Raw genomic sequence first — 16,989 nt, forward strand, 5'->3', positions numbered from 1 at the left:
GATTTATGTGTGAATAATAAAAATTGCATGGTAACACTACGTCAGCTATCTTTAAGCAACAACATCCACACTTTCATAGTTCTTTTTTTCCCTTGAAAAAGAAAAGGTTTTCTGGTTTCCTAAGCGGGCTGCTGCACTGACATAGTAAGCACAACAAAGCTGGCTTTGTGGACAAACTGACAGTATGAACCAAATAAAAAGAGACATTTGTATTATTTTACTATTAACAGTGTGAACCGTTTCTACCTGGAATTACAGAGAACAAGGAAAAGGAACCTTGTGCACTGCAGATCCGATTGCTGTGATCATTACAGGGAATCACAACTTGTATTTTGGACTTCACAACAGAACTAGCAAATCTTACAGCTTGGAAATCAGCGGCCTGAAGTGGGAATTCACTCCCTAGCAAATTGTAAATGGCCCCACGGGATCAGAGTGGTCTTTCCTAATGGTTAAGTATTTAAGTAGGTAATGTTATCTCTTGTCCACTTGAAGTCTCCAAACACACCGCAGACATCTAATCTTTGAGCACAGGCACAGTAAGAACAAAAATGATGAATTTGAGCCTCGGTGCCATCCAGACACCCTGCCTTTCCACAGGAGCGTGGAAAAGCTGGCTAGAGAGTGAATCCCCACTTCAGGCCGCTGACTTCCAAGTCCTCTAAGATTTGCTAGTTTTTAAAGACATGGCTTAAACCCGTACAGAAGCACAACCCTGGCTGTAACGGTGCTGAGCGATGCAGGCCCTCCCTAATAAACAGCACCAGGAGTTTTATTTCTTGCTTTATTGCTCCACCTCCTGGCTAACTGCAGTTTATTTTTCAAGCAAGAAGCGGGACGAGGAGGAAACCGCTTTCTAGCGGGAACGTCCTCCTCTCGCACAGGTGACACTCAGCGGGAGGGGGCGGCGGGGACAGCCCGAGCCCCGCAGGAGCAGAACTGCGCCATGAGGGGGATCCGCCATTGCCGCTCCCCGCCCTCAGGGGCGACCACAGCGCTGGGGGGGAGGGCGGGAAAAGCGCTGCCCTTCGGCTCCTTTCGGCTCTTTTCGGCTTCTTTCGTCTCTCTTCGGCCGCGCTCTTCGGCCGCCCTCGGGCCTCGGCAGCCAATCAGCGCCGAGCACGCTTTCGCGCCTGGCCCCGGCGGCTCGTGCCGAGGCGCTGAGGGAGCGGTGCGGGGGCGGTGCGGGGGCGGTGCGGGCCGTGACCCGGGGAGCGCCCTGCGGGAGGGGTGTGGCCGTCGGCAGCTGCTAAATCGTGCGGGGACGACCCGTTCGTCGCCGGCGGGCAGGAGCAGAGTCCCCTTGCAGCTGGAGGGCAGGACGAGGTAACGCCAAGAGCCGGCGGGGCTGGGCGTGCGTGGCCTTGCGGGCGGCTCGAGGCTGGCGGGGGTGGTCGGGCCGGGAAGGGTGGCTGTGAGGGGAGAAGATGGCCAGGTCGGGGCTGGGGGCGGGACTGAACCGGGCGGTGACGCTGGCGCGAGCTCCTGGTGAAACAGATCAGGCCGAGTTGAGGCTCCAGCGACACTTGAAATTAACACAATAAGAAGTCTCTGAGTTACGCCTGGCTGAGGCTGCAGGTCCTGCCGTGCTCTTCGATCTAATTGACTTACCTAGCTTTAGGATTCGTGATGGCCTATGCCCATCCGCCTGTAGGAGCTTCCCCACGCTCCCCGTCGTGGCTCTGTTAGTGGGGAGGTCCAAGAATGTTGCACGGAAGGGTGGGTTTTGCTGAGTTAGCTGAAATTAACGCATGGCAAACGCAGCGCTTGCTGCTCGTAATGCTTACCTGGATAAGGATGGGGAAGGAGGCGATGGAACACTAACGGTGGAGGTTGTTTGTTTTAGAAGATGACGGGAAGAGCCCGAGCGAGAGCCAGGGGAAGACCTCGCAGACAGGCCCCTCCTGTGCCTATGACAGGAGATCCACCTGTGAGTTGGTTTTCTTTTTGGTGAATGCAATGGGGATTGTCATATCTCGGCTATTTGTCAGGCATATGTGTTAGATGTTGAATGTGTGTATGTATATATTGTGTTAGATGTATAGTTAATATAGCTCCATTTTATTAAGGACATTTGGGTGTCCTTACAGACTTATTTAATGTATAGTTAAATATATATATATATTAGAGCTGGGGGAAATAGGTAGATATTTTCACAGCCTGCTTTGTCCTCTGTGCTGCCCTGCAGAGAAGCAGCACATACTGGGCTGCTGCTGCTGTTGATTCATATTTGGGCAGATTGTGGGTCTGGCAGGTGTTCTGACCTGTTCTTCTTGGTTTTAATTTCAATATCAATGAGTTTTTGCATTGGAACTAGTATATAGGTCTTGTTTTGCACTTACATGCACTGGTCAAACTGTAACTTGAAAATGGCTGATTCTTCTGTGTTTGCAGCCATGGCCACATGCCTGGAGGTTTTTTAAAGCAGTTCCTTCAGTTTGTCAGTTCTCAGTGATCATATTTCATCTGAGCATGTGGGTAGACTGGAGGAGTGCTCCTAGTCATTTTCTTGCCAGTGTCAGTTGTTCTCAACCGTGGCAGGTTCCCCTGGATGTGCCAGGTGAGGTGGCTGAGCCTCAGCAGCCCCAGAGGATCAATGTTCCTCCACAACCATCCGGAGAACCTGGAGGCCATGGACGACTGAGGGGCTTTGAGAGTGTTCTGCAGGAGAGAAGGCCAGAAGGTCAGACGGGGGGGGGGGGAAGTTCACTGCCCACAAGAGCTTGTGTTTTGAAGAGAATGCAGTTAAGAAGTTCTTTAGACTGTTTCTCTCTTTTTCTTTTCAAAATGAGATTTATTACTATGATCTGGAGAAGTTCACGGTACATACCTTGTGATGATGGTATTGTCATTCTAACTGAACCGGGAATTTTGAAAACTACCTCAGCTGTAGCATCTCCTTTGTCAAAATAGTTGACACAATTAACTGCATGAATACCAATAGTAAATTTCATTTTGATGCTTCGTTACTTTCTTGAATCTTAATAAGGAAATTAAACTTTCTTGCCTGTTTCACATCACAGTGTATTTACACTTGGTGGCAGCTGGAGCTAAAAGGAAAGACCTGTCCTCCCTGTATTTGCAGAAGAGATTATTGATTTGGAGGATTGACATCTGAGTTTTTTTTGTCATCCTGCTGTGAGCTGTTCTATTTGCTTACTACTTACCTTTCCATAAATTTTAGGAAGTTACTATATGTTCCTTGAATTCTGTTTTAAGATGTTTGCTACATAGCAGAAGCTGAAAATTAACTTTTCATGATTTCTCTTAAATTTATACATATGCCTTTCAAAATTGAATTGCATTCTAATTTGTATAATAGTATCTATAATGTGTTTATATATTACTTGATTTCTGATTCTTCCTCAAATTTAAACCAATAGGATTACGGGTTTCCTCGGGACTCCAGGATTTGAGTTTACGAGACAGGGGTGGGCGTCGGAGAGATTACCATGACCTGGGGGTCAATACTCGACAGGCCATGGTGCACGTTCAAGATTCAAAAACTGGTATGTTTACACTATAGGCACATAAGCAAGTTGAAATGAGAAATAGTTTTCTTTATTTCTGCTTTTAGTTTCCCCTAGAGAGCCTAGTGGAAAAAAACCCACCTTTACTATGTACTAGAAAAAGATAAAAGTTGCTCTTGTAACTCGTTCACTAACCAAATTCATAAAGATCTCTAAATGTGGAATTTGAAACCTCTTCTCAAACTTTTTAGAGAAAGTGACATGCTTCTTTTCTGGAGTTGAAATCATGCATATGAAAAGTAGAGCAGACTGTCATGATGGTCCTGTGTGCCCGCTAGAATGCAATCCCTTACCCTTTTGGATGCTCCACAGGGCAGGTTCTATGCTGATGATGGTTTTGTATCACAAGTATGAGACATCACACCGTATAGCAATGACCGTGGTCCACTTTTGCTTAATTGAATGATAACTGGAGCATACCACAGGCCTGGGAATGACAGGGCTTAGTTCTGCTCAAGTCACTTCGGGCCAGGAGCAGTGTAGTTGTTCTCATTCTCAGATTTTTTGTCTAGAGCTATGCTGCTGCTAGTTCATGGATCTTTGTCCTTTGTAGGCAGCTGTAGTGCTGGTCTTCTGTTTTCCCTTTATATCTGTGTACAGGTTGCTGATCTAAATGCTTACCTCATGTGATGTGAGAGTGTTCCTGTCAACTGAGGGAGTTACAGAAAGCTCTGATGAGCAGATGACTGTCTCATAACACTATGCCATAACTCACTGAGCTTGAACAGAGGCAGAACACAGCGGACCTCTAATCTTTGTCTGAATGCCATAGTTTTTAAAAATCTCTGAGAGCTGTTGTATGAATATATACCAGGTAAAATCTTGTGCCTATAAAGATGTTTGCCTCTCATTTTAGGTTGGTCAGGTAGAACGATAAAACTGACTTCAAATCACTATCGTTTGACATCTCGACCCCAATGGGCTTTGTACCAGTACCACGTTGGCTACAGCCCTGAGATGGAATCGCGCCGTCTCCGATCCGCCCTGCTCTTCCAGCACGAGGAGAAGATTGGCAGGACCCATGCCTTCGATGGCTCAATATTATTCTTGCCACAAAAGCTACGGAACAGGGTATGATAGGAGAATGCTATTTTATTTTTTATTTTGACTTGCGTTTTATGATGCTTCTTGTTCCTTACTAGCCAGGGTGGAGTTAGGGAACTGATGTCCCAGAAGAGATGTTTAGTTGGATTGAATTTACTAGTATAAGCTAATTTGCTTGTGTAGAGAAATTTGGTAATAAACTTCTGGTTCTAGTGCTTAGGTTCTGCAGGTTAGAATAACTCTGCACAGACAGTATTTCTCCTTTAGTTTTCTTTCTGCTTAATTCTTTTCATAACTTCTGTAAATTAATAGTCAACATAATTGAAAGGGTGGATGAATTGGGTGTATGTGGCATGGTTTTGGTAGTGAGGGGATCTGGGGTGGCTCCTAAGGAAAGGGGTCAGGCTCTGCTCTCTGTTGTCATTTTCAGCCAACTTCACAACAGACCCATCACAGACCAAAACTGAGCTCACCAGCAAAGTTGGTGGCACCTCTGTGTATTTAAAAGGGAGGGAAAAATATCAAAGCAGAAGAAAAATCTAAGAAGAAAGGAGCAGGAAAGGGAAAACACTATGTACTGATGCTGACCCCTGCCCCTTGTGCCATTCATTGCCTCACTGGAGGGGCTGAGTGTAGGCAGTGGTGTCCACAGAGGGGACACAGGAGTCCAGAGTGAAGCTGAGTTTGGAAGAGGGAGAGGAGAAAGATGTTTTCACTGTGTGTTCTAATCTTTTGTCTTTTTGCCTCTCAGTACCTGCATCAGTAATTAAATGTATGTTAGTTGGCAATATATTAAGTTTATTTCTTCAAGTTGAGTCTTTTTCCTGTCATGGTAATTGGTAAGTGATCTCCTTATCTTCATCTTGAATTCAGCTACTCTGGGGATAGCCTCCATTCTACTCTGTTAGTCATCTTACACAAATCAGGTTGTAATTTACAGTCCTAGTAGAAAAACAGATTCCTGTTTCAATTAGTCTTGAATTACTGCATAGAATCTCAGTGTACAAGTCCAGTTTGGTATTAGTGGAGCAAAGTCCAGATACAGCCCTGTTTGCCTCTAGTTTTATTAACCTCATTTCACTTTCTCAGGTTACTGAACTGTTTAGTAGGACTCGAAATGGGGAGGATGTGAAGATAACAGTCACTTTGACTAATGAGTTGCCACCTACTTCACCTACATGTCTGCATTTTTACAACATCATTTTTAGAAGGTTTGCTGTACAAATTATATCCTTATAAGAAGTCATTCTGAAAATACATGACTTAAGTTTTTCCTTTCCAAAGAATAGATTACAATAAATAAATATTGCAAATGTAAATTTTTGAGCCTTTCTGGCTACTGTTACTGTGTGGCCAACCACATCTGGCAGTATTTTCATGTGCAGTTATGTGTGTATTTCTGGCTCTTGTTAGTGTGAAATGAGTTTGTACCTTTCTCCTGAGCGAGCAGATTGACACTGGAGTGCTAACTGTTGTAGGCAGACAGTCCTACCTCTACTCTAAGGGTTTGCCTCTTAAAGCAAATAATACAGCAGGACCTTGAGCTGGCAAATTACTGGTTTTTTGGCTGTAGTATTTCCACTTTACTGTGGTACTTGGACTATCTGGTTCATCTGAGATGTAGCTTGTTTGGACTGTTACCTTCAGCTGGTTGGAGAAGGGCTGGGTTGTATTTTAACTTACCTCACCTGATTGTCATTAGTAAATGTCCATGACCTTTTCATTAAACTCAATTTAAAAAGTTTGTGTTTTATCTAGTCAGATGAATAAAAAATGAGGTTATGCAGAGGAATGGGATTGTGCATGGTGTGATAAACTGAATAATAATAATGTTAAATGACATCCGTATTTCAACTTCTAGGCTTCTGAAGATGCTCAATTTGCAGCAGATTGGCCGTAATTACTACAACCCTGGGGATCCAGTCAGCATCCCTAATCACAGGTGTGGCAAAAATACTTAGGTTCAGGAGGGGTGCTGGGAGAGGGGTTGATATTTGGTGATGTATCTTGTAATAAAACCATGCACATAAAAACAGGCATTCCTGGGAAGCATAAAATCTCATTCTCCTGACTGAGTTACGTGTATGTGTAAGATCTCATTACTTGTTACCAGTGTGTGTTCTGCCTAGGAGATTTTACTCCCCTGTCAGAAACCTTGCTTAGAGGTCTGTAAGGCTGAGATCTCTGAACACTTTAGTTCTACAGCTCGGAAGTGTCCAACCTCCACTCTGAAGGCTGTTCAACCTGCCATGTGAGTTCATACCTGGCCATACCCATCTGGATGGCTAGTTCTGGAACAAGGCTGTTGCTGGCTGTTGTGTCTTGTCCCCATTCCCTGCCAGGATCCCGTACAATGTGGCTGCTGCTCCTGGCTGGCCTGAGGCTTTTTGTACAAGTTAGTAAGCTTGAGCTTGCCTGGGGCCCCATCAGGTTACTCCTTGCCATTAACCTGGCCTACAACAACCCAGAAGAAAGTGGACAGTGTTCTACTACATAAACAGCTGATCTTTTTCTCTTAAAAGTGTCTTAAATACCTACACACTTTGTCTGTGAGATATTTAAGACTAGCAGCATGAAATTAATTTCCTAGCTTTTGAGGCATCCCTGCTTTCACTTCAGTTATAGCTATCATCATTCAATTAATCTTATTTTAAGCTGATTAAAGATAGCTACATGTAAAATATTTTTCATTTTGTTGACTTTTAAGAGCTTGTTTATGTTTGGATAGCGGTATTTTAGTGTCTTCACTGCTTTCTGATGTTGATGAAAGTGGACAGAAATAAGGGGTGCGAATGAAGATGCTCTAGAAAGCACGTTAAGATTTTGTGTGTTCTCCTTTGACAGGTTGATGGTGTGGCCAGGCTTCACAAGTTCCATCCTCCAGTACGAGGAGAGCATTATGTTGTGTGCAGATGTGAGCCACAAGGTTCTCCGTGGGGAGACAGCGTTGGATGTTATGCACAGTCTTCATTCCCAGGTTGGAGAGGAAAGATTTCGAGACGCCTGTGCTAAAGAGCTGATTGGTTTAATTGTTCTTACAAAGTAAGTCTCTGTGGACGCTTGTTGTCTTGAATCTCTCTATGCTCCATGTCCTGAAGTACACAGTGAAGCATCAGAAAGCATGCAAATGCTGTCACTGTCAAGCTGGCAAATTAATCAAGGTGACAGCATTTAAAAAAGCAGAAAGCACATACTGGGTTGGTTTGGTTTTCCTTTGGTTTCATAACAGTTCAGTTCTTGGTAGAATTGAGAGCCTATTACAATTAAAAACTTGAAGTTACTGCTTCTGCTTGGAGCAAAACTTTCAACTTACATGAGTATTGTGATTAACTTTTTTGTCCCACAGTTGTATTTCTTTCCTGTTTGAGTTAAGATTTAAACAAAACCCAATTTAAATGTTTATGTATGTAGGTACAATAACAGAACATACAGAATTGATGACATCAACTGGGATAGCAATCCAATGGGTACCTTTAGAAAATCAGATGGTACTGAGATCAGTTTCCTGGAGTACTACAAAAAGGTATGGAAACTTAACTGTGTGTGTTGTGCTGTAACTTGGAACGCTGGAGCATTGTTACAGGTTTGCTTAAGACGCATGGATTTGTAATTAATAATATTTTCTAATAGAATGTTATGTTTAATGGGTAGTGTGTAACTTGAGATCAGTAAATAACCTACACAGTATGATTTGGTGGGAGTACTCCATCCCAGGGAGTAGTTGGTCAGGCAGAAATGCCAGAAGGGTTGCATGGATAAGCAAGGACCTCTTGGGAAAACTCAGAAAGGAAGCCCATGGAAGATGGAAGCAAGGACAGGTAATATGGGAGGAATACAGATGCATTGTCACAGCATGCAGAAATGAGGTTAGGAAAGCCAGAGCTTTGTTATGAGTAAACTAATGTGCAATATATATTTCTAATACAGCAATATAATATAGACATTGGTGATCCAAAGCAGCCTGTCTTGATCAGTCAGCTGAAGAAGAGTAGAAACATGGAAGGAACTGTGGTTCTAATTCCAGAGCTGTGCTCTCTAACAGGTACTGTAGAATTTTTTCATATTAAAGCATTTGTCAAACCATAACACATAACACCTACTGAAATGGGTATTTTGACAGCAGCCTTTTGTTCAGCAGAAATGTTTTGTTTGTATAAATGTGAGTTTAGAAACAAATCTTGTAGCTAAAAGATTTTAAACAAGGCTGAAAAGTTTGAGGGGTTCTGATGTTGCATAGTCTGCAGGTATGGTGTGCAACATTGGCACACTGATAACTTGTAGAGATTTTTGGCAGTAGAATTTCTGTTGAAAAAGAGAAACTTACTAGAAATTGATAATTTTGTAAGATGTATAAATCTGTATATTGCTCTGAGATGCTCACTCTGCACTAGCAGTACCTGTCTGTCTCAGCACTGGTTTGGTTTGATTTGGAAATGCGAACAAAGACCTGCATTCCTTGTGTGGTTTCCTCTCAAGTGCAAAAATCCAATTTTTTTTTCTATTCGGATGGGAATGTTTTTACAGAGAGCAACTGAAAACCTTGACTACTCCTGCCACCGCTTTGTGTCTGCAGTACATGCATCATTAATCTGTATGGCTTGGAAGCTTAATTTTTGTAGTCTTTAGACTTAACTTTTGCTCAGAAAGAGCTCTTGCCGTTGCCAGGGTTAACGGAGAAGATGCGGACTGACTTCAACATGATGAAGGACTTGGCAATTCACACCCGGCTGCCACCTGAGCAAAGGCAGCGGGAAGTTGGAAGGCTCCTTAACTACATCCAAAGGTGTGCCACCTGAACATCTTCTGTGCTTCTGTGTCCTGAAAAAATTGTATAATTCACTTATTTCTTGCAGCAGAGTCAGCAAAAGCACATTTCTCATGTTTTTAATTTCAATCTTGTTTTTAAACAGAGATGACAACGTTCAGAAGGAACTTGGAAACTGGGGGTTAAGCTTTGATTATAAATCAGTGGCCTTTACAGGAAGAGTTGTTCAAGGAGAAAAGATCTTTCAATCAGGAAACATGGTAAATAATAAGTCAACTTACACACAAGTCTTTGTCCAAGCAGAAGACTTACAAACTTCTTAAACTGTTTACAGGTTCTGTTTAGAAACCCTTGAAAGCACAACATTACAATAGTGTCTCCCTTGCAAAACAATCCCTCTGTGCAAAGAAAGTCTTTCCAGGTACACAGCTAGGAGACGAGAGATGTTTCTAACTAGTTTCCATTTATTAAAAAAGTACCAAGGCTTTTAGATGACAAGCCCCTGATTATTTGAGTTCAATAGATGGAGCACTTAAAGGTGGGGTGATCAGTATGAATCATCTAAATTTGAATTAAATCATAGATTGTCATAAAACATTAGATGTTTGCTCTGTACTAGAGATCTTTGGTTTGAATGGCTGCTGAATGGAAAAGGGCATTTTGCACAGCTGTACAGATCCAGATATTGTATTTGTAAAGCTCTTTTAATGCTTGCTATTTGAAAGATGTGTTGTTTTCTTTATAATAATAATTTTTCTCAAGCAGTCACCCTATTAAAAAGAGAAATGGGAGAAAAAGTCTATACCAAAAGCTATCTCTTTGTACCACAGAGTCTGTGCAGCAAATAGTAACAACTTAATCTGAGCTAAAAATTAGAAGTATTTTTGCATAATTAGGAATAAAACATTTCAAGAGTATAATTTCTTTATAGGGCTAGATAAAACTTGCTTTAAATTACTGGCAATAGCAGTAAAGGAACATGTAAAAATGAGGTGGTGTTCTAGGCAGAAGTGTTAGTGTGTTCTTGAAGTGCATCATGAAGTAGTTCTGGTACAGCTTGGGTGTTGATTTTCTTTCTTTACCATCTTCTTCCAGATTGATTACAACCCTCAGTTTGCTGACTGGACAAAGGAGACCAGGGGAGTTCCCTTAATCCGTGCTGTGCCCATGGACAACTGGCTGTTAATCCACGCCCGGCGCAACCACGACGTTGCCAATACCTTAATTCAGAGCCTGTACAAGGTCACACCCGCCATGGGGATCAGGATGAGCAGGCCCATCACGTGAGTGTCTTCAGAAAGCTGCTGGGAAAACCATTTTAGGCTTTATGAAGATGGGTCTGTTCCCATGCTTAGGCTGTTAAATGAGATGGTGTAGCACATCACACTGACTTCTGTGAGAATTCTCATAAACCAAAGCTGCTTTCAATATGCAAACTAGGCAGTTCTCTCTTGTGACTGGCTTTCCTACTCATACATTTATTTCTGAGGGTTTTTTGCATGGCAGAACCGAGAAATATCAGACAGTCATTGAGCAAAACTTTCTCAAGTAGAGCCATATTTAACAAAAGAAGGAATATGTGTTTTCTTGCTGACTTAAACTGTATTCTAATTTTGATGTGTTCTTGTTCCAAATATCCTTCTTTGAGTACCTGTGCTTGCCTTTAACTTTGAATTTCATTGTGTTTGGAAGCCTAAACTGGAGGTGACTCCTCTTAATCTTCAAAATGTGTGAATATTATATGCTTATTAACAGCTATGAATGTGACAGTACAGTACTCGTGTATAGTGGGCTTTTCTGCTTATGCATAAATAGTTTCAATAGCTGTGGTTTTTTTCCTGAAGTTTCAGTAGGTGTTAACTGTTTTGGTTTTTTTCTGTAATTTTTTCTTTCTTTTCAGGATTGAAGTAGATGACAGAACAGAAGCTTACTTGAGGGTTTTACAGCAAAGGGTTACCCCTGACACAAACATAGTATGTATCTGAATCCATAATTTCAAATTGTGTTAATATCTGTAATTGGTGTTTTAAGGTTAGTGGGATGTGTTCTCAGAGATACTACCCTTGGCTCCTGAGAATCCACTAGATGCCTAATCCTACTCCTGTTCAAATCCAAAGTTAACTGAGTATCCTTCTGGATAAGAGCCTTTGTGCTTGGCTCTGATGTGCAGACACTGAAACTTTACAGCTGCATCTTTCACTGTGAACACTTGGGTGTTTCTCTGGAGTGTAAGAAACTTTTCCTAGAGAATTCTGCAATGTTGTGTAAATATTAGAATGCAGCTTCTTACAAAGGGCTTTGTTTTTTTTTCTTTAAAGGTGGTTTGCATTTTGTCTAGTTCCCGAAAAGATAAATATGATGCAATCAAGAAATACTTATGTACAGATTGCCCCATCCCAAGTCAGTGTGTGCTTGCTCGCACTTTAAGCAAACCTCAGACAATCATGACTGTTGCAACGAAAATCGCCCTGCAAATGAACTGCAAAATGGGTGGAGAACTTTGGAGTGTTGAGATCCCAGTAAGTAACTTATTTTTTTTTATGGTAACTTTTTTTTTTTAATGAACTTCACTTAAAAAGCAAGAAACCACACAGCTTGTGTTACCCTTCAGCACGTCTTCATGTACTAATACATGTTGTGTATTGATTTCTTTTAAGTTGAAGCAGGTGATGATTGTGGGAATTGATTGTTACCACGACACTGTAACTGGAAGGAAGTCAGTGGCAGGATTTGTCTCTAGCCTGAATCAAACAATGACACGGTAAGATTTGCCAAAGGCAAAAAAAAAAAAGTAAAAAAGGACCTTTCCCTTAACTGAAAAGTACCTTGAATGTGGTGGACCAGCAGGAAAACATCCAAATTGGTTTCCTGTACATTGTTAGTAAGAAATACATTGTGAATTAGTTTTTCCACTGCACCTCTTGGAGTAACCTTGTCCTCCTTCCACAGTGCGTGGAACAGAGGGCATCAGGGTGTGACAGGCTTTCTCCTTTCCAGTTGACTTGTGTGAACGTTATTTTTGATTGAGAGGAATTTCAGGTGGTGCTGAGGCACTTTTACCACGGGGGAAATATTCCCATGTAACTCCTCCTTGGCTGCATTGACCCACAACACCCATAAAGACTTAAGTGGTCATAGGGATTTTAAAAATGACTTCACTGAATGAAGCCCAGGAAATGCTTTGAAGGTCTTTTATTTTGTTCTTCACAGGTGGTTCTCCCGCTGCGTCGTTCAAAGTCGTGGGCAAGAACTTGTGGATGGAATCAAAGCCTGCTTGCAAAGTAAGAGGAGGAGTTCTGCTCTTGTGGAGTCATCCTCAGAACACACCTCCCCTGCTGCCTTGAGGGGAGGTGTGACCAACTTGCACTTGAATAGAGACAGATTAAAACTACAGTTATAAATATTGCTGAAAACTAACAACAGCGTTTTGTGTAAAGTCTTTCTTTGATTGCAATATTTCTCTGCAATAATTACGAATTACTTCTCAGTGAACTTAAGAGAATGTTTTAGCAGAGTTGGATGTGAAGGAGGACAGCTCCCTGCTGTGAGAGAGGCCAGTGGAGCAGAGAGTCTCCTTAGGTTCTTACTTTTTTGTCAGTGCACAGGTAAACCAGAGATCTTTTTGCAGGTAATATTTGTGTAACATGATGCTTACCTGTTTCAGGTGACTGAAAGATTGACGACCTTAGTTTTCAAACTTCTGTTTTGCCAGGAATAAAACCCCATTTTTTGTTTTGGAATAAATTTTCATTACAGCTAGCAGATTTTACTCTTGGGGTTTTTTTGTTTGTTTTTTAAGCTGCTCTAAGAAACTGGTTCAAGTGGAATAAGTGTTTGCCCTCTCGTATCTTTGTGTATCGTGATGGTGTTGGAGATGGCCAGCTAAATACCCTGGTTAATTATGAAGTGCCTCAATTCCTGGATTGCTTGAAGAGCATCGGTACTGACTACAGGTAAATCTGTTTCCACCACCCCTCTTGTTTATACTGCAAGAGAAATTAGCACTGGGATACAAAACGAGGTTGTGGATGAAGATTGTCTTTCTATTCGTGCTTCTTTTTACTTCAGCTCAGTTAACTGCCTTTCTGATGATTGTTTACGTGATTTCAGATATCTGATTTATAATAGGAAAATCCTTAGTACATGCACCACATGACTGCAATACACATATATGCACATATACTCCTTAGGCATTCTCTGTGGATGTGGTAATTAATGCTTTTTTCCAACTGGTTGATCATAGCTTGATGACTCTTACGTGTCTGGTAAGTCCATTTTTTTTCTTTCTGCTTCTGAAAGGATTATGTTGTCTGTCCAGTCATTTATATTCTGCACAGGTTTCAACATTCTGCTTTTAAACTTAACAGCAGTGACTTAACCTGCTCTGAAAAATGAACATGAACATGTTTCCTTACACTGCAGGCAAGCAGAGCCCCAAACAAGTTGCAGCTCAGAGGAATTGAGGTGCTTAGTTCTTCTCTTTTAGTTTCTCTTTAACAGCATTTTTGATAAAAAGCAAGCCATTAAGGCAGTGTTTTCCATATGAAATGATGGAGTAGAGAGTAGAAATCTGGTCTGTATTTAGATTCTCTCTTTTTGGCCTGTTTTCCTCTCTCCCTATGAAGTTTAAATACAAATCAGATTGGTGAGAAATAATATCAGAGTATACAAATTTATGAAAACTGTCATTTAATCTAAATCAATGAATTAATGAGGACTTCTTTGTGTAATTAATGCCCTGGGGTCTAGAGAATCTGTTCCTGAAGTACTGTTAGTGCAGTTTTTTATGATAGTTTTGTGTTTTTTTCCTTTATTTTAGTCCAAGACTTACTGTGATCGTTGTGAAGAAACGAGTGGGTGCCAGGTTCTTTGCAGAGGTTGGTGGAGGACTTAAAAACCCACCCCCTGGTACTGTTGTTGATACAGTGGTTACCAGACCAGAGTGGTAAGTTACTGGAGAAGTAAAACTAAGTCCTTTTGCCAGCAGCCTTATAATAAAGGAAATATATTAATATATATTAAATGGACTGTGTGGTCAAATAGAAAAATACTTTCCATGTTTCTGTCCTTTTGGGAAGAAATCATAATGAATTTGTAGATGAAAGAAGTGGACAAGCTTACATTTTACAAATGTATTATGCACTATTTGTATACATCAGAATATTACATTTCAAGTGTGTGTGTTTCACTTCTAGTGTTTCTTGATAAAGATTTAGTTCTGAACGAGAGTGTATTGACAGGATTGCCCAGCTGTCCTTACTGGAAAGCAGCCCTTTCTGTAACAGCCTTTACTTTTCCTCTTACAGGTACGATTTCTTCGTTGTGAGCCACACAGTGAAAAATGGTTGTGTCACACCCACTCATTACAATGTCATTTATGATGGCAGCCAGCTGAAACCAGATCACTTGCAGAGGCTGACCTACAAACTCTGCCACATGTACTATAACTGGTCGGTAAGTGTTTCCTCGGGGAAATGATAATATTTTTCTTCTAAGATCGTGCTTCTCTGTGCAGTTACAACCCACAAGAAGGTGGAAACAGGTATCCTTCAAACACCCATGCAGATCCAAAATGCCTGCAGGTGTGCCTTGGGACCCAGAGGGGTGGTTTGAGAACTAGATGCTTTATCATTAACCTGATCTCTCTGAAGATTAAAGTAATCTTTATTCTCAGTAGAAAATACTTGTTGAGTATTGTTCCCAAATTCTGTGTCAAAAGCAAACTTGAAGTGACTATTTCTTCAGTCACTTCAGAATAGTGACTATTTCTTACCTGCAGAAATACTTCCTGCTTTATGTGGAGGTGGAATTATGTTCCTCCACTTCCCTTGAGGCTTCTGTTGCATACCAAGATGAGCACACAGTCAGCTCGTGCCTGAGCTGTGCTTCACATTTAACAGTCCTAAATATTATGCCTCCTTAACCCGTGTCCCACCTTCTGTGAGACCCAGTATGGAATGTAAACCTGTGTAAAGGTTTTTTGGAGTGAGGAGAGGAATAGAGTTGGGAAGTTTGGGTTTTCTTCTGTGTTCAGTGTATATGATGTTATTTTCAGAAATCAACATAAACAACAGGGAATATAAACTTTACGTGCATGCGTACTTTGGAATTCCAGGGGTGTCTGTTAACAGTGAATGCATGCTTATTTAAATTACTTGAAAATAATTGCCTTTTTTTTTTTTTTTCCTTCTGCAGGGTGTTATCAGAGTTCCTGCTCCTTGCCAGTATGCTCATAAACTGGCTTTCCTTGTTGGTCAGAGCATTCACAGAGAACCAAGTCTGATGCTTTCAGACAGACTCTACTATCTTTGAAGTTAAGTTATCAGCCAAATAAAATAGCGTAGTTCTTTTCCAAGGAATGCAGAATTGTCTGAGGTTTTGGTTTTCAGTTTTGTTTTTTCTTAAAAAGACCTGCACGAGGGATAATATGTGTAGTTATGAAACTTATTTTTGTTATTTTGGGAAGCCTTACCCAAAAGTACTTCTAGCAAGTAAGAGAGAGAGTTATACAGAACAAAATCCAAACTTCTTCAGCTAGTATGTTACACTCCTAGTTTTCAAAATGCTTCAAAACTGTTGATTCCTTATTTTTCCTGCCTGTTAAAATGAGGACAAAATTCTGTTTCGTGAACTGTTTCACACCTCAAAAAGAGGCTTTGTTTCAAGGCTGCCATTGGGAGGGATTTGCAAACCAGGAAAAACAGACTATCCCGTCGATGTCCTTTTTCTTAGTCTTGTAACTTCACCTTTCCTGCACTGTGCAGTTGTCTAGAGCAATTTCCTCCCACTGTCATCACTGAAAGGAATTAAACTTCTGGGCTGATATTATTTAACCACCTGCTTGTTAAATGTGAAAATAACTTCCATCTGAGTGTCAGTGCACGAACCAGGATCAGGGTTTGTTTTTTTTTTTTTTTTGGTTTTGTAGTTCCAATCAATGGGCAGTGGCCGTGGTTTGTTTTGCATGTCTGAGGTTTTCCTTAGTAACTGTTGAGCAGCAGCAGCTCAGTTTGTAAAGCAGTTCGTAAAATTGTGTGGAGGGAAGTAGATTTCAGAGTTAATACCAGAGTCAAAACAGCACACGTGGAAAAATCTGGATTAGTGCTGGTTTTCCAAACTAAGTTGTTGTGAAGCTTGTTCTTGTTCTTTGTAAGACTTAAATAAAGTTGTTGCTGTAATTCCTTGCTTGTTTATGTATTTGCTTATGTGCTTCAACAGTGGGCTTTGGGCACAGATGTGACAATTGCCACAGTAACTTTACAACCCCTTTTTATCTCTGGAAAGCTCTTCAGTCTTGCATGTAGATGAGCCTTGCTTTAGTCTACAGTAAATTAGCCATTGACAATTCCAAAAAATGAGAGTTCTGTAACTTGTATTCAGTTGAGTTTTTTCCTTAGGCTGAGAGAACTCTGCCGGCTTGTTCCCCATGAAATTTGTAGTGAAGAGATGCAGAAAGTTTTTTTAGCAAATAGTTTGGTGTTTCTGGTGTCATACAGTGGTAGCTTACCCTGTCCACTACTCAGTATTTTGTATTTCTTGCTGGTTCCACACCACTTATTTACCCCTGTTGCAGATACTCATTCTGATCTGGTTTTTATCAATTGAGGTCACCAGAGCAGGGCCTTGTGCAGCTGCAGAAAGGCAGGAGGT

General features: G+C 41.3%; 1 protein-coding gene across 1 annotated transcript; it reads left to right on the forward strand.

Annotated features, from left to right (window-relative positions):
- The first annotated feature begins 1,849 nt into the window (after positions 1–1,849).
- PIWIL1 (piwi like RNA-mediated gene silencing 1) lies at positions 1,850–16,374 on the forward strand. Its single transcript, XM_050318454.1, has 20 exons — positions 1,850–1,930; positions 2,542–2,683; positions 3,384–3,509; positions 4,387–4,601; positions 5,664–5,785; positions 6,436–6,516; positions 7,419–7,616; positions 7,986–8,097; positions 8,502–8,616; positions 9,240–9,357; positions 9,485–9,599; positions 10,435–10,622; positions 11,240–11,312; positions 11,658–11,858; positions 11,997–12,100; positions 12,550–12,620; positions 13,139–13,292; positions 14,159–14,284; positions 14,646–14,793; positions 15,535–16,374. Exons 1-20 carry the CDS (start codon positions 1,850–1,852, stop codon positions 15,649–15,651), a joined length of 2,607 nt encoding a protein of 868 aa, XP_050174411.1. The 3' UTR covers positions 15,652–16,374.
- The last annotated feature ends 615 nt before the right edge of the window (positions 16,375–16,989 follow it).

Source organism: Myiozetetes cayanensis, unplaced genomic scaffold (assembly GCF_022539395.1).
Source record: "Myiozetetes cayanensis isolate MyiCay16 unplaced genomic scaffold, myiCay2020 scf21, whole genome shotgun sequence".
NCBI classification, from domain to species: domain Eukaryota; kingdom Metazoa; phylum Chordata; class Aves; order Passeriformes; family Tyrannidae; genus Myiozetetes; species Myiozetetes cayanensis.